Source organism: Papio anubis, chromosome 18, assembly GCF_008728515.1.
Source record: "Papio anubis isolate 15944 chromosome 18, Panubis1.0, whole genome shotgun sequence".
In the NCBI taxonomy this organism is placed as follows: Eukaryota; Metazoa; Chordata; class Mammalia; order Primates; family Cercopithecidae; genus Papio; species Papio anubis.
The window spans coordinates 20,763-36,029 of NC_044993.1; the positions used below are offsets into that span (position 1 = coordinate 20,763).

Sequence of the window (15,267 nt, forward strand, 5' to 3'; positions counted from 1 at the left end):
AAACTGCCTGGGCGCTCTCTGCAGCCCGGGCCCCGCCGCCCTCTCCTTGCCTCCCATCCCCCACCCCGCCCCTTCCAGCCTCCCGAGTACACGTCCTCGCCCCCACCCACCCCCCGCGTTAATTCACACCATCCAGTGCGCTCTGCGATTCTGTCATGACCCGCCCGAGTCAGGCCCCTCCTGTGCCCCTCGCCAGCCCCCAGGGGCGCCCGCACACAGCCGGCGCCCCACACGCACGCACCTGAAAGAGAACAAGAGGACGCAAGCGGGCGCGGCTGCCGAGTGAGTGCGCAGGAGCCCCGGACGCCCGGCCGGGGTCGCGAGGTCGCAGCGGGGTCCCGGTGGGGTCCGCGGCGGGGCGCGGCCCACGAGGGAAGGGTCGGCGGGGGAGGCGTCCGCGGGGCCGGGGGCCGGCAGGGGGCGCGCGCGGGCCGGGGCGGGGCCGCACCTGTCCTGCGGCTGGGGGGGCGCTGGGAGGGGGCCGGGGCCCGGGAGCAGCTGCGCGCCCCGCCCCGCGGGCTCCTCCCTGCCGCCGCGGCCCCCCGGTTGCTGCCCCGATGCGCTGCGCCCGGAGCCGGGGCCGAGTAGCTGCCGCAGTTGTTGGGGCGCCCGGGCCAGGCGACACCGCCGTCGCCGGTGCCCCTCCCAGACCCCGCCGGCCGCATGGAGCCCCCGGAGGGCGCCGGCCCCGGAGGTGAGTTCAGCCCCAGCCCCCGAGACCCCCGAGCAGCGCTTTCCCGCAGCGAGCCGCAGCCCCTCCCCCCAGGGCTCACCCTTCGCGGCTCCCGGGAGACCCCTTTGGCAACTCGGGGGCGTCCGGCGGGCCAGGGGCACCTCCCGGGCGCGGTCCCCGCGCGGGGCTGGGGGCACACAGACCGAGTCTCCGCCCCCTTGTTCTCTGCGTTCCCGGCCCGGGAAGCCGTGCCGGGCACGCTCCTTGGTGGGTGGCCCGGAGTTTCGTCCTGAGCCCCCTCCCAGCAGAGTCAGCCGGTGACCCGGGGAGCGGGGGAGGGGCGTTCCGAGGCTGGAGTTTGGGGTCCCTGTCGGTGGGGCGTGGGGGCGACGCTGGTCGCTTGCAAGCGCGTCCGCTTTGTTCGCCCAGCCGCGAGTCCCGGGGGCGAGGGCCGTAGACCGTGGCAGGGATCCTGCCAGGGGCGAGGGGCTGAGATGCGTCTTGGTGGGGGCGTGGGGCATGCACGGGTGCGGCCTGCCGGGGGCTCCAGAGCTGCAAGCGTGGCTGGTCCGGGCGCGGCCCAGGCGCACGCTCACCGGGGAGGGTAGGTGCGCGTGGAGCGCTCCCTGCCCTGATGGTGGAGGCCCTACTGCAGGACCTTGGAGTTGGTAACGGGAAGAAAGCTCTCAGACTCTCCCGGCTTCCCAGAGCCTTTTCCAAAAGGGCTTTCGAGGTTCCATTGGCCTAGGTAGGAACTTGGATGCAAACTGCAGACACCTCCACCTGCCCAGCCAAGGCCACCACCTCCTGGTTTCCTAGAGGTCCCACTGCAGGGAGCCAGCAGGTACCTGAGGGCACAGGCCAGCCTGCCACTCTGTAACTACACGGGAACCTCTCAGTCCCCCAGCCACACACAGTGGCGTCCCCAGGAGGAGCAGGTCCACCCACCCTGTGTATCTGCAGTCCAAGGTGGAGGGACGAATGCCCCAGGGCTGGTGGATTTGGGTTTTGTTTTGTCATTTGTGGGAGGGATCAGATTTCTTTCTTAACACTGATAGTCCCAGTCCCCTGGGTCTTCCCAATAGCAGCTTTGTGGACATAGGAAGCCTGGAAGTTGAGAGTGAGGGCTTGGGGGTCTCAGACCTGTTTCCAGCTGTGAACTGTGGGCAGTCAGGCTCCTCTGAGCCTCAATTTCCATGTCTGTCAGTGGAGACAGCTCTGCTTCCCCTGCAGGGCTGTGGAAGCCCAAGGCATTTGGGAGTGGAGGTTAATCTCTTTTCCCTCCTCCTTTGGGAAAAAAGGAGGACTTCCCAGCAGCTTAAAAGGCAGAGAAAGCAGGTTCAGTTTCTGAGCCCATCACTTACTGGCTGGGGGCTTCAGATACCTGACTCAATCAGTGCACAGGTATTTACCTACAGGTCACGGCTCTGCGCAGTACCCTCCCTGGGGTGGGGACTTAGTGGGAAGATAGGGCCCTGTCCTCTGAGGGCTCACACTCTTGACACCAATGCCTGTTTCCTTGTCTGCAAAGTGGCCAGTGATGCCTACTTTGTGGAACCTCATGAGATCACACGTTGGTGACTATAACTGTCATTACTTATCACTTACTTTTGAAAACCTTACAAAAGTAGAGAGAACAGCATGACAAAGGCCCATGTGTGATATCCCAGCCCCTAGGCCCACAGCCTCCTCTCCAGACTACCACCAACCTCCCTTCATTAGTGGTTTGAACCAAATCTAGACATATTATTTCACTGATAAATAATCAGAGATATCTGTAAACTACGATTTTTATAAAGCATTATTAAAACACTATTTTTGCACCTAAAGGAATTATTTCTTAATATGAAATGTAGAACACGGAGGTGCATGTGTGCACAGGAATGTGACGTGTGCCCTCGCTGAGGGCCCCACCTGGAAGCCAGGGCTGTAACCCACCCCAACTCAGTCTGCCCGAGGGACCACAGGGAGAAAGAGAGGGATCCTCAGGAGGCTGAGAGTCTAGACAGGGCTACCCCAGCATCCCTGAAATGCTTTGGGGGTCCAAATCCAGAGAGGAAGGTGCTGGGGGATGGGGGGCAGGTGGCCCCTGCCTCTGTGACCATCTTGCCTTCCCTGCAGCCATTTAGTTTATGATATTCATTCATTCACTTCATTAGCACATTCATCCATACAGTGGTGTGTGCCAAGTGCCTTCTCGATGCTCTGGGCAGGGCCCTGGACACACAACAGGGAACAGGATTTGGGCCAAGTTTTCCAGTCGAGAATGTGCTGGAAAATAGGTCAGCAGCAGAGCACAGGGCATCAGCAATCAGCCCTCAGGGAAGCCTGGGGGCTGGGCTGAGGCACCCCAACTCCTGGCTCCCTCACTGGGGTGCTGCTTCAGTGCCCACTCATCAGCCAGGGCACCAGCAGCCCCTGCAGGGGGGTTGGGTCCCCCTTGATAGGGGCTGTACTGGGGTAAGGACCAGAACATTGTTGTGACCCCACACTCCGGGGTCCTTCCTGGGGCATCAGAAACACCTGCTTGCCTCTGCCCTGGCCCTGGAGACCCTGGGGGCTGCCAGCACCCGCCCCCATGCCTGCCTGGCATTGAGCCTCTGGTTCCCACCCTGGGAAAAGCAGCAGGTCTCGCCCGTGAGAAATTTTCTTCTCCCCACAAGCTTGTTGAGAGGGTGTCAGACAGGCCTGGGTGATTCCTAGCACAGCTCCTTACTAACCGTGGGCTAGTGGGCTCCTTGATTCACCCTCATTTGTTCACTGCGCACCTACTGTGTGCTCGGTCCTAGGAATGCAGCCAGGAACTAGATACAAGCTGCTTGGAGCTGATGCTTCTCGCTCTACCCAGTCCCAGCCTGCTCTGGGGCTGAGCCTGGGGGTCTGGTGCGTGGCTGACTCACAGTGTATGCGAGTATCAACTCCAGCCAAGAGCAACCTTTGTTTCCATTGAGGATTGTTTTTAAATTGAGATATTATTCACATATACAGTTCACCCTTTTGAAGTGTGCAACTCACTGTTTTAGTATATTCACAAAATTGTGAGGTCACCACCACTATCTAATTTTATAATATCTTCATTTCCCCCCCCCAAAAAAAACCCATACCCATTCTCCCCTTCTCCACTGCCCCCCCCGCCCCGCCCCGCCGCCTCTGACAATCACTGATCGGATTTCTATGCACTTGCCTATTCTGGACACTTCGTAAGAACGGTGTCATGCAGTATTAGTCCTTCTGGGCCTGGCTTTCACTCAAATGAGGTGATCAGGCTCATCCACGTGGTATCCTGTGTCGGTGCCGCAGTCCTTCTTGGGCTGAATCACATTTTGTTTATCCATTGAGCCACTGACATGCATTCGATTGCTTCCACTTTGGGCTCCTGCAAATCACGCTGTGGACATGCGTGTATAGCTGACTCATCAACAACATAAGGGTTAGGGGCGCCAACCTCCCTCAAAGTCAGAAATCCACATAGAGCCTTTGACTCCCCAAAAACTTAACTGCTAATAGCCTGCTGTTGACCACAGCTTTACCGATATGGTTAACGAACACGTATTTGTATGCTGTGAGTATTACACGGTAGGTTCAGTCACTAGAGGAATCACGAGCATGCCTTACAGCAGCTGCACGCTCTTCATGCCAAGATCAATCTTGCCCCTCCTGGGTGCTCAGGTCTTGTGTGTCCCTGGCATCACATTCTTCTGGCCAAAAAATTAGTGTCCTAATGGGAAAAGCTGCATCTTCCAAATTTTCCTTCCCCAAAGCCTCAACACAGGCCAAGGCACCAGAGTTTACAGAATAAAGACCAGGTCACTGCCAAAGGGAGGTGGGGAAGGATCAGACTAGATACCTGGTGGCTTCAAATGCTTACAGGACTGAATCCCATCAACGCTGACACCATTAGCTACAGATGCGTTGCTGTCTCAGGAATGTAGAAATATGAAAAGATGCTTTTTTTTTTTTTTTTTTTTTTGAGACAGAGTCTCGTTCTGTCACCCAGGCTGGAGTGCAGTGGCATGATCTCTGCTCACTGCAAACTCCGCCTCCTAGGTTCAAGCGAGTCTCCTGCCTCAGCCTCCTGAGTAGCTGGGACTACAGGCACGCACCACCACACCGGCTAATTTTTGTATTTTTAGTAGAGATGGGGTTTTGCCATGTTGGCCCAGACTGGTCTCGAACTCCTGGCCTCAAGTGATCCGCCTGCCTTGGCCTCCCAAAGTGCTGGGATTACAGGCGTGAGCCACCACGCCCAGCCGAAAAGATGCTTCAATTATGATATTCACTGTCAATTATGATATTCATTCCACACAGGGCTGCTGTGCAGCTCCACTGGGCTAGAGCTTTGTCCCAGAAGCTGTCTGTGGTCCCTTGGGACCCCAGGATCTATAATGAGGACTGCTGGCATTCCCATGCCCCTTCTCCAGTGCAAGATGGGGAAGGGGATTGCTGTTTGGTTGAGGTCCTGCTTGGGGTCCCTGTCCCAGCACAAGCAGAGGGCACCCAGCATACATGGAGGATGGTGGGAGCAGTGCCTGCAGACTTACCTCCCGCTGGACTGTGCCTTGCTGGCCTCATCGTAAAAATGCAGGTATTGGCCGGGCGCGGTGGCTCACGCCTGTAATCCCAGCACTTTGGGAGGCCAAGGCAGGTAGATCACAAGATCAGGAGATCAAGACCAGCCTGGCCAACAGGATGAAACCCCGTCTCTACTAAAAATACAAAAATTAGCCAGGCATGGTGGTGCACACTTGTTTTTTTTGGGTTTTTTTTTTTTTTTTTTTTTTTTGAGACGGAGTCTCGCTGTGTCTCCCAGGCTGGAGTGCAGTGGCGCGATCTCGGCTCACTGCAAGCTCCGCCCCCTGGGTTCACGCCATTCTCCCGCCTCAGCCTCCCATGTAGCTGGGACTACAGGCGCCCGCTACCACGCCCAGCTAATTTTTTGTATTTTTAGTAGAGACGGGGTTTCACCGTGTTAGCCAGGATAGTCTCGATCTCCTGACCTCGTGATCCACCCGCCTCGGCCTCCCAAAGTGCTGGGATTACAGGCTTGAGCCACCGCGCCCGGCCTAATGTGGTGCACACTTGTAATCCCAGCTACTCGGGAGGCTGAGGCAAGAAAATCGCTTGAACCCAGGAAGTGGAGTTTGCAGTGAGCAGAGATTGCGCCATTGCCCTCCAGCCTGGCGCCAGAGTGAGACTCCACCTCAAAAAAAAAAAAAAAATTCAGGTAGATGCTGTCCCACTCAGCTCAAACCCTTCAGCAGCTTGTTCCAGCTCACTCGGCGTAGAAACCAAAGTCCTGACAAGGTCCACACAACCTGCACACACCCACCCTTGCCCTGCCTCACAGCCCCCAGCTGTCCTCAGATGCACTCTGCTCAGGGCCCTTATGCATGTCCCCCCAGTATCACACGGCTCCCTCCCACCTGCAGGCTTCTCCTCCAAGTCTCGGTAGAGCACCCTCCCCAGACCCTCCCTAAAATGGGAGCACAGCCCCACACTGCTCCCTGCACTGACTGCCCCTCAGAAGGGCAGGAATCATCTATTTTGTCTAGGCCATGTCCCCAGAATGGAGGGCGATTCAGAAGTCTTGGTTGGGTGAATGAATGAGAGCCTTCGTCTGGATGAGGGGCCCCACCCAGCGAGAGGGGGGCTACAAGGGGAGACTCCACCTCTGTCCCACCTTCCTTCAGAGATCCACTTCCCCCGGGGTCAGGACCCAGGGAACCTAAGCCAGCAAGTGAGGGACTTTCTGCTCCCTCTGCTGGGCCCTGAACCAGGATCCCTGTCTCCCATCCCCACACCATGATCAGGAACAGGCTGACAGGTGATGGCTGAGAGCTCCAGCTGCGTCTGTGGCCAGCCCTGTGCTGCATGCTGGGGACAGATGCTGAGCTACTCTGTGCCTCAGCTTTTTCCTCTCAAGTACAAATCTCAGAGTCTTCCCCATGTAGCTGGGAGTTAGGGTGAGGTGAGAATGGAGTTAGTCAATAAACACAGAATGCTGGGACTGTCCTAGAAAACCATAAGCCACTGCCTTTTTTTTTTTTTTTTTTTTTTTTTAAATGCAGGGTTTTGCTCTGTTGCTCAGGCTGGAATGCAGTGGCACGATCATAGCTCACTGCATTCTTGACCTCCTGGGTTTCAGGCAGTCCTCCTGCCTCAGCCTCCCGAGTAGCCGCCACACAGGTGTGTACCACCACACCCAGCTGTCATTATTAACCCAGAACCACCTGCCCCACCCTGCTTCTGAGGGTGCTGTCCCCACAGAGATTTTCTGCAGAACTGCTCTTGCCCCAGGTTTCCTTGATATCAGGGGGCTACCAGAGAGGAGCGGATGGGAGGCCAGGGTGGATGATCGCTTGAACCCAGGAGTTCGAGATCAGCCTGGGCAATACGGCAAGACCCTGTCTCTACCAGAAAAAAATTTAATTAGCCAGGAGTGGTGGTCCTAGCTACTCAGAAGGCTGAGGTGGGAGGATCGCTTGAGCCGAAGAAGTTGAGGCTGCAGTGAGCTATGGTTTTACCACTGCACTCCAGCCTGGGCAACAGGGAGACTTTGTCTCTTAAAAAAGAGAGAGAGAAGGGCCAGGCACGGTGGCTCAAGCCTATAATGCCAGCACTTTGGGAGGCTGAGGCAGGCGGATCACCTGAGGTCAGGAGTTTGACACTAGCCTGACCAACATGGAGAAACCCCATCTCTACTAAAAATACAGAATTCGCTGGGCATGGTGGTGCATGCCTATAATCCCAGCTTCTCGGGAGGCTGAGGCAGGAGAATCGCTTGAACCCAGGAGGCAGAGGTTTCGGTGAGCCGAGATCGCGCCATTGCACTCCAGCCTGGACAAGAACAAAAATCCATCTCAAAAAAAAGAAAGAAAGAAAAAATAGGAGGGGGTGCCCCTCAGGACAGAAGGAGGGGCAGGGAGGGACAGAGGTGGAGCTGACGGCTATTCCCCAGAGTCCTGCTCTGGGGTGAGGGTGCCCATGGGGGACATGCCTGGCCTATAAACCTGGGGAGGTAAGAGCCCCTGTAGCCTTCTCAGCTGGGGATCCTGAGAGCAGGGCCTCCTGGCCAGTGACTTACCCTGCACCTCGGTTCCCCACTCGTACCTGCTCTCAGGGCTCTGGATCAGCTGTGCCAGAGGGACAGCCCCTGCTCTGTCCTGGACCTGGCAGGTCTGAGGCCCCTGCTGCACCCTCCTGAGACTCAAGGCTGGGACAGAGCTACGCCCTCTGCAGCCATGGCCACCGCTCTGAGTTGTGTGGAAGCATTTTGGAACGGTGACCACAGCACCGTCCAGCGGGACATGAGCACACTGTGGGCAGGGACCTGGGGCTGCGGGCTACACTGTTTCTCCTTGAGGAAGGGCCCAAGGGCCAGGCTGGGTCTCCTGGGGGCGTCCCCTCCCCTGGGTGCCCCCTCAGCGCTACGGACAGTGGTCAAGCAGCCTTCTTCCTGCTGATGTCCGGGAGGTCCCCCTGCTCACAGCCTTAGAACAGAGTCCACATCTCATCCCCTGTCCCCTGTGCCCTCTGGGCAGGCAGGTATCCCTGCTGGACTTGGGGGTGGGCCAAGACACCAGTAACTTGACCCTTTAGGATGCTCAGAAACCTCATTCCAGATGCCAGTGGAGAGGTAGAAACCAGATTCTTCGAGCCCCGTCCAGCCTGCCCAACCCCCAGGCCTGAAATGGGCCATGCGATGACACAGCACTCGGCTCCTCAGACAGAAGGCAGGTGGGGCACCGTCAGGCCACAGGGCTGCTGCCCAGGCAGAGCCTAACACTCGGCTCGCTGCCAGGTCACCTGCCTACAGCCACACTGCCCAGTTCTTAAGCCAATGGGGACCTCCCAGCCCTGCACTGGTGCTCCTCACTCAGGAGGCCGGGCACCTGCGGGCACCTGCAGCTCCATTGGCTCCGCTGGGGAGAGATGGGGGTGCGCCAGGACGGACGCTGCAGACCCACCAGGCTCACCTGGCAGTATCTAGGCTGCCAGCTAGTGCCATGGGGGAGGACAGGCCCACCCCTCCCAGGCAGCTGTTGGCACCGAATCCCAGCTGCTTCCCTCGGCTTTAAGCACATCCAGCTACGATCAGTGCTCACCACTGGGGACTGCCAAAAATACCTCACGGGGTCCTCAGGGTGCTCCTGGCAGAAGCAGGAGGGCACCTGTCCATCTGACAAGCGTGTGCTGAGCACCCACTCAGCGGGGAAGTGCTGGTGTCCCCAGAAGGCCCCTCCCACACAGGGTCCAGGAAGCAGCTGAGGGAAGGAGGGCCATCTGGAAACAGGTTCCTGCAGGGGCAATGGGTGGGGGCAAAAAGCAAGTGCTTTGTCTCTTCCCTAAGAGATGGACCTGCAGGGCCTAGGGCCAAAGGGGAGCATGTCCCCAGGGACAGGCCTGACTCTGGCTAACAGGACTCTCTGGCTGCCTGTGGCAAGTGAGGTGGCTGCTAGAATGATGTGGCCCTGGATGAGAGGGTGAGCAGCTGGGGAGGGCTGAGGGGATCTGTGGAGGGATGGACGTAAGAGTTGCCAATGTCTCTAGCTTTGGGTCAGCAGCCAAGGGGCCTCCTGCTCTCGTCTGACAAAACAATTGTTAAGTATAAAAAAGAAACAGTTGGGCCAGGCGCGGTGGCTCACACCTATAATCCCAGCACTTTGGGAGGCCAAGGCGGGTGGATCACGAGTAAAAAAAAAAAAAAAAAAATAGCTGGGTATGGTGGCGCGCACCTGTAGTCTCAGCTATTCAGGAGGCTGAGGCAGGAGAATTGCTTGAACCCGTGAGGTGGAGACTGCGGTGAGCCGAGATCATGCCACTGCACTCCAGCCTGGTGACAGAGCAAGACTCTGTCTTCAAACAAACAAACAAACAAACAAAAAGGAACAGTTACGTTTGTGAAAAAATGAGGCCAGGCTCCGTGGCTCACACCTTGTAATCCTAGCACTTCGGGAGGCCAAGGCAGATGGGTCACCTGAGGTCAGAAGTCCAGCCTGGCCAATATGGTGAAACCCCGTCTCTACTAAAAATACAAAAATTAGCCGGGCGAGGTGGTGCATGCCTGTAATCCCATCTACTCAGGGGGATGATGCAGGAGAATCGCTCAAACCCAGGGGGCAGAGGTTGCAGTGAGCTGAGACTGAGCCACTGCACTCCAGCCTGGGTGACAGAGAGAGACTCCATCTCAAAAAAAAAAAAAAAAGGAAAAAACCTGGAAGAATATTTGCTCGACTGTGAGGCGTGGTTGGTGGCTAAGTGATCACAGAATGGCAGGCCTGCCTATTCCTCCTGGTTTCTTTCATTTAATGAGAATGTGTTATTCTGAACTCAAATACAACATTGGTTTTTAAAAGGACAGTGGAGAGGGGCTATTCTGGTTTGAAGGGGACCAAGAGGCTGGGCATGGAAACTCACGGATGATCCTTCAGGGGACCCTGGGCTGAGCCAGAACTCAGAGGCCAGGACAGCACTGGGATGAGCCACGCAGGCCCTGGTGGAACTTCCAGGCCTGCATGGTGCTGCTTTCACGGGTGCTGGAGTACCAAGGGTGATCTGGATCTCAGAGTCCTTGTTCACTAGGGGAGGCCGGGCCCAAGGGGAAGGGGCAGCCTCCTTGAAGCCCCCCAACCCCTTGTCTGGGGTCCAGGCATGAGGTCACAAGCCCAGCCATCCCATCACCTGCTGGTCACTGCCCAGAGTTTCAAAGGACTGGATGTGCCAAGTCCTCACACCCAACCCCGCGTTCTGGAGGGATGTGGGAGCCCTGTGGGTCTCAAGGTAACACCCTGTGTCTTTGGATGCAGAGATCGTTAAGGAGGCTGAGGTGCTGCAGGCAGCGCTGGGCGTCCCAGCCCACGGGACAGGGGACAATGGCCACACGCCTGTGGAGGAGGAGGTGGGGGGCATCCCAATACCAGCACCGGGGCTCCTGCAGGTCACGGAGAGGAGGCGTAAGTACTGCTCCCTGCCCAGTGCACTCTATGAGGACCCCGTGAGCTCCCCCAGGAGACAAGGCAGCAGGGTCCACCTCCTGTCCAAACACTCCTGGGGGCTCTGGGTCCAGCGCTGTGTGCTAGACTCTTGCAGCTTTGGTTCTCTGGGCCTCAGCTGCACCATCTGTCAAGTGAAAGCCTTCTAGTCATGAGTATACGCAACACCCATCAGATCCTGATAGTGCTGGGCTTTGCAGGAAGCTGTGGTTCACCCACGGCCTTGTGGGAGGACACAGCGCACACTCTCCTAGACCCCCAGGGCTCTAAGCAGCCTTGTGGGAGGGCCTGAGGGCTGACCGTACCCCCTCTGCCCTCAGAGCCTCTGAGCAGTGTCTCCTCTCTGGAGGTCCACTTCGACCTCCTGGACCTCACGGAGCTGACCGACATGTCCGACCAGGAGCTGGCCGAGGTCTTTGCTGACTCGGACGACGAGAACCTCAACACCGAGTCCCCAGCAGGTGAGGCCGGCATCGGGGCTGGGAGGTTGCGTGGTGGGCTGAGGCCCCTGGGAAGTCCTGGGAGGTGTGCGTGTGTTTTAGCAAGAATCCGTCACCACTTCATTTCACCACGCTGCTATTTGCCCAACTTGAAGCAATTTCCCCATCACAGCTGCTTAAAACTTCACTTTTGAAGTGAACGACAGAAGGCTAAAGCCACTGTCCCCTCAAAAGCAGAATTTAATGAACGTGAATTTTCATCATAAATTGGGCCAAGAATGAAAGGTGGGGGTGATCACCAGCCCGGGCCCCTCCTCAGCTCACTTAACTTCCTCTGATTCCCATGGAGTGTTGCCATTGGCCTGACGGCAGCTCCGGTGTCCTCACCTGCGAGCAGGGTCCCCGGCACGGCCACGTGCTCAGCTCCGGTGTCCTCACTCTGCCTGTGAGCAGGGTCCCCAGCACGGCCACGTGCTCAGCTCCGGTGTCCTCACTCTGCCTGCGAGGGCCCCTGGCACACAAGCCCGTGTCCTCACTCACCTGCGAGTGCCCGCATCAGCCACGCACAGCACACCAGAGCACAGGACTCACCACTGAGGCTGTGACAGCGTGTCCTTAGTCTCTTCTGACAATGGCCAGTGAAGGACACTGACGTGACCTGTGTGAACTTCAGTGATAACTGTGAGAGCATCAGGGCCGAGCCTTCCCTGCGTGGGACACTTTGGCCCGGCCTCTGCTTCCCCACCCCCCAGGCCACTCAGGACCTCATTAAAAGGACCAGCCCCACTGTGAATCCTGCCAGCGGCCAGCTGCTCCCCTGGTTCCTGGAGGTGTCAGGAAGGGGTGTCGGCCTGTGTGTCCTGGGCTGCTGCAGCCCCAGCTGTCTGGGAGGGAATGGGGCCTGGTGAGTCAGCCCCCAGCTCACCTCCAGGACACGGCCATTGCCTGACCCTGGCCAGTTCCCATCATCTCCATGTTGGTAGCAACTCTTCCCACCCAGCCCATGAGCCCAGGCACGTGCTACTGTGGCTGGGGAGGTGGAGTGAGGGGTTCAGACTCCAGCCCACCGGAATCCCCAGCCCCACAGAGCCTGCACCACAGAGACACAAGGCCCATGATGGGGCAGAGGCTCCAAGAGGCCTGCAGGGCTCACGGGAGTGGTTGGCTGAGCTGGGACACCTGCCAGGGGGTGGTTTGGGGAGGCCCCACCAGGGTCACTTGACCACGCAGGAGAGGCTCAGCCTGGGCTGTAGTGACTCTGGGGAGCAGTGCCCAGGCCCCACCCAGACCACAATGTCCACCACTCTGGTGGGGCCAGTGTGTGGTGGGGGCCTCCTGTTAGAGGTAGATGTGTGCACGCCAGGTGCAGGGGCCGGTGCAGAGCATTGGCAGGGGTGGCCCAGGAGGCCAGCGGGACCTGAAGCCCTCCTGCATTCACCCAGGCCTCTCGGCCGCGCTGAGTTGCCCTGCCCGCACCCCCCTAGGTTTGCACCCGCTGCCCCGGGCTGGCTGCCTGCGCTCCCCTTCCTGGACGCGGACAAGGGCTGAGCAGAACCGCGAGAAGCAGCCCCTAGGTGACCCTGAGCGGCAGGCCACAGTCCTGGACACGTTTCTCACTGTGGAGAGGCCCCAGGAGGACTAAGCCATCTCCGCCTGCCCTCCAGCTCCTGCAGGGCTGGAGTCAGAACATCACGATGGCAGATCTGGGCAGTCCTGACCCAGCAGACACACTTCGCACCCCCACGAGGCTCCAGCCGTCACCTCCTGACACACACCCTGGGGGCAGCTCCCTGCCAGCCCCAAGGCCTGCCTTGTCTGTTGGGCACAGGTCTTAGCCTCACGTGGAGACCAGCCGGCTTTCCTGGGGGACACATGGGGCCCCTGGATGCCTCTGGGAGACCCAGCACAAGCACAGCCCAGTGGCCTTACGTCCAGCTTGTTCCTGGGCCCTGAGTCAGGAAGACAGCGCCACAGAGTCACTGCCGGAAACGTGGTGAGGAGTGGAGTGGCCCATGGCGGCCCTGGGGTGAGGGGGACCCAGGCCTGTGACAGCCACTCCAGGAACTCCGGGGGCTGCTCCAACCTCCGCGCTTACCTGTGCTACCAAGCTCAGAAGCCAGAGGCAGGTTTGGTAGTGGCTAATGGGACAATGTGCTGTCCAGCAAAGCACATGGAGGAGCGGCCCCAAAATTCCCACCTTGATTTCCATCCTGCCCCTTCTTCTACTCCACGAGGCACTGTCTCACTAGGGTCCCCTCCCCAAGGCTCAGCTCTAAGACCTGCACCTGCTTCTCTTGGTCCCTGCGTGACAGGCAAGTCCATTCCCTCCTTAGCTCAGAACACCAAATATCACCAGACTGCCTCAGAAACTTGGTGACACCTCCTGGAATGCTCTCGGGGAGGGGTTCACCGTCTCCCTGTCCTGCACCCACTATGAGGCCACATCCTCGTTTCTGCTCACATCCCATTGCCTGGTTACACGGCCTGCCCACAGCCCTTAAACTTGCCGGGCAGGTTTGGGGCCCATGGGACCCGTGGGTCTGTGTCCGGCAGCAGCAGAGGAGGCTGACAGGCCCTGCTCCCTCTGCTCTGGGGTGTCTGGGGGCCCAGCTCATGCCCTCCCAATGCTTATATGCTGAAGCTCACAGAACGGGCTTCCCGCCTGACAGCAAGTCAAAGAATGAGTTTAATACGAAAGTGTAAGCTTACTTTCCATCCGCAAGCCAACCTGCCCCAGCCCCATTTCCCATGAGCACACTTCTGGGGAAGGAAAACAGGCTCCTGGCCTTCACTGTCAGTAGAGCTTTGGAGATGCCCCAGGCATGCCTTGAGCTCCTTCTGTGTACGGGACTTTAGAGGCGGCACCTGCTCCCACTTCTGAGCCACCCGCTGCCTGTCAGCACTGCTGGTAAACCCAGTTCCTGCCTCGGCCAGGTCTCCTTCCCTGGTTTCCAGTCACACAGAAGCAGGCAGCTTTCTCTTTCAGTCCCATAAAGGCAGCCTGTGTCCCTGACCACACCTCCACCCGCCAGGGTCTTCCTCCCCGTCTTCCATCCTTCCTGCTGAGCTTCCACAGAGCTCGTTTGCAAACAGTGGGATTAAAGCATCACTGCGCATTCAAAGGCCTGGTTGCAGTCTCTTCCTTTCCAACACCAGAGTGCATGAGGTGCCTGCTGAGGAGTGTGGGCTGAGCTGTCCTGGGCTCCATGCCCTGATCATTCTCCAGCTGCAGCAGCCCAAGGGCTCTGCTGTGCTCACTTGGGTCCCATTTGGGGGATGAGTGTCCTGGATTTCTAGTCCCAAAGTTACACAACAGAAGGAATCATTAAGGAAGTGAAAGTCCTGCCCCACGTGTTCGTAAAGGTGGCCCAGGCCAGGGGAGGGAGTCACTCCTCAGCAAAGGAGTCGCTCTCAACACATTCCTGTCCCAGACGCCACTGGCACTGGTCATGCGGAGGCACCAGATGAGGCCTAAACTCCTGTCCACTGTCACTACTCATGAAATGAGATGGCCACGGAGCCTGGCCAGGGCTGACCTCCCTTCTGCCAGACCCATGGGTCTCTGTGTGTTTCCGTGCTGGGCTCTGAGGGGAGAAGCCTGGGGCCTCCCCTACATGAACATTCTCAGTCAGGTGTCCTACGACCATGGACCCAGAAAACGGCCTCCGTCTGATGTACCTTCTGGAAAGGGTGCACAGCTACCGGCAGGTACACGCAATCCACCCCATTCCACCTTCCCTTCTGGCAGAGGGAGGGAGGCAGGCAGGCTGAGAAATACAGGGGCTGAAGGCTCGTGTCCCCACAGGGTGCACAGACCACCACAGCACTGACAGCAGCACCCGCAGGTGTCACTCCGGCCGATGGAGCTTCTCAGCAAAGGTGCAGCTGAGCCACCATCAACAGGCTGATGAGGCAAACTGCAGGTCACGCCCAGGACGGGGGAAAAGGCCGTGGAAAATGGTGTCTGATTCAGGGGGTGAGACGACTCCTGATTAACATAAGGAACAGCTTGTGAAGGACACATGCAGGAAGGCTGAGGGGAAGGCGCGTGACAGCCCTGAAGAGGTGAGGGTGAAGGCAGGTGCCGAGCAGACAGGTCTGGAGGGAACAGCCCGGTAGGGGAGGCACAAGGATCCCACACCCAGATCATCATGAAGGACCC

The 15,267-nt window shown here is 58.4% G+C and overlaps 1 protein-coding gene across 2 annotated transcripts; it reads left to right on the top strand.

The window, feature by feature from the left end:
- The first annotated feature begins 15 nt into the window (after nucleotides 1-15).
- DBNDD1 (dysbindin domain containing 1) lies at nucleotides 16-14,227 on the top strand. Of its 2 annotated transcripts, none has more exons than XM_031657996.1 (4): nucleotides 16-282; nucleotides 10,480-10,626; nucleotides 10,986-11,126; nucleotides 12,590-14,227. In XM_031657996.1, exons 3-4 carry the CDS (start codon nucleotides 11,054-11,056, stop codon nucleotides 12,745-12,747), a joined length of 231 nt encoding a protein of 76 aa, XP_031513856.1. In that variant the 5' UTR covers nucleotides 16-282; nucleotides 10,480-10,626; nucleotides 10,986-11,053; the 3' UTR covers nucleotides 12,748-14,227. The 2 variants fall into 2 exon arrangements, with proteins under 2 accessions (XP_031513856.1, XP_003917399.1); XM_003917350.3 differs by lacking the exon at nucleotides 16-282 and adding an exon at nucleotides 455-694.
- Nucleotides 14,228-15,267: the final 1,040 nt, after the last annotated feature.

Bases quoted from the DNA above. Each gene is read 5' to 3' on its own strand.
- DBNDD1 (XM_003917350.3), top strand. From the start codon at position 664: ATGGAGCCCCCGGAGGGCGCCGGCCCCGGAG. The intron at 10,627-10,985 runs GTAAGTACTGCT...CTCTGCCCTCAG, and splicing joins GCAGGTCACGGAGAGGAGGC to AGCCTCTGAGCAGTGTCTCC. The intron at 11,127-12,589 runs GTGAGGCCGGCA...GCACCCCCCTAG, and splicing joins CAACACCGAGTCCCCAGCAG to GTTTGCACCCGCTGCCCCGG.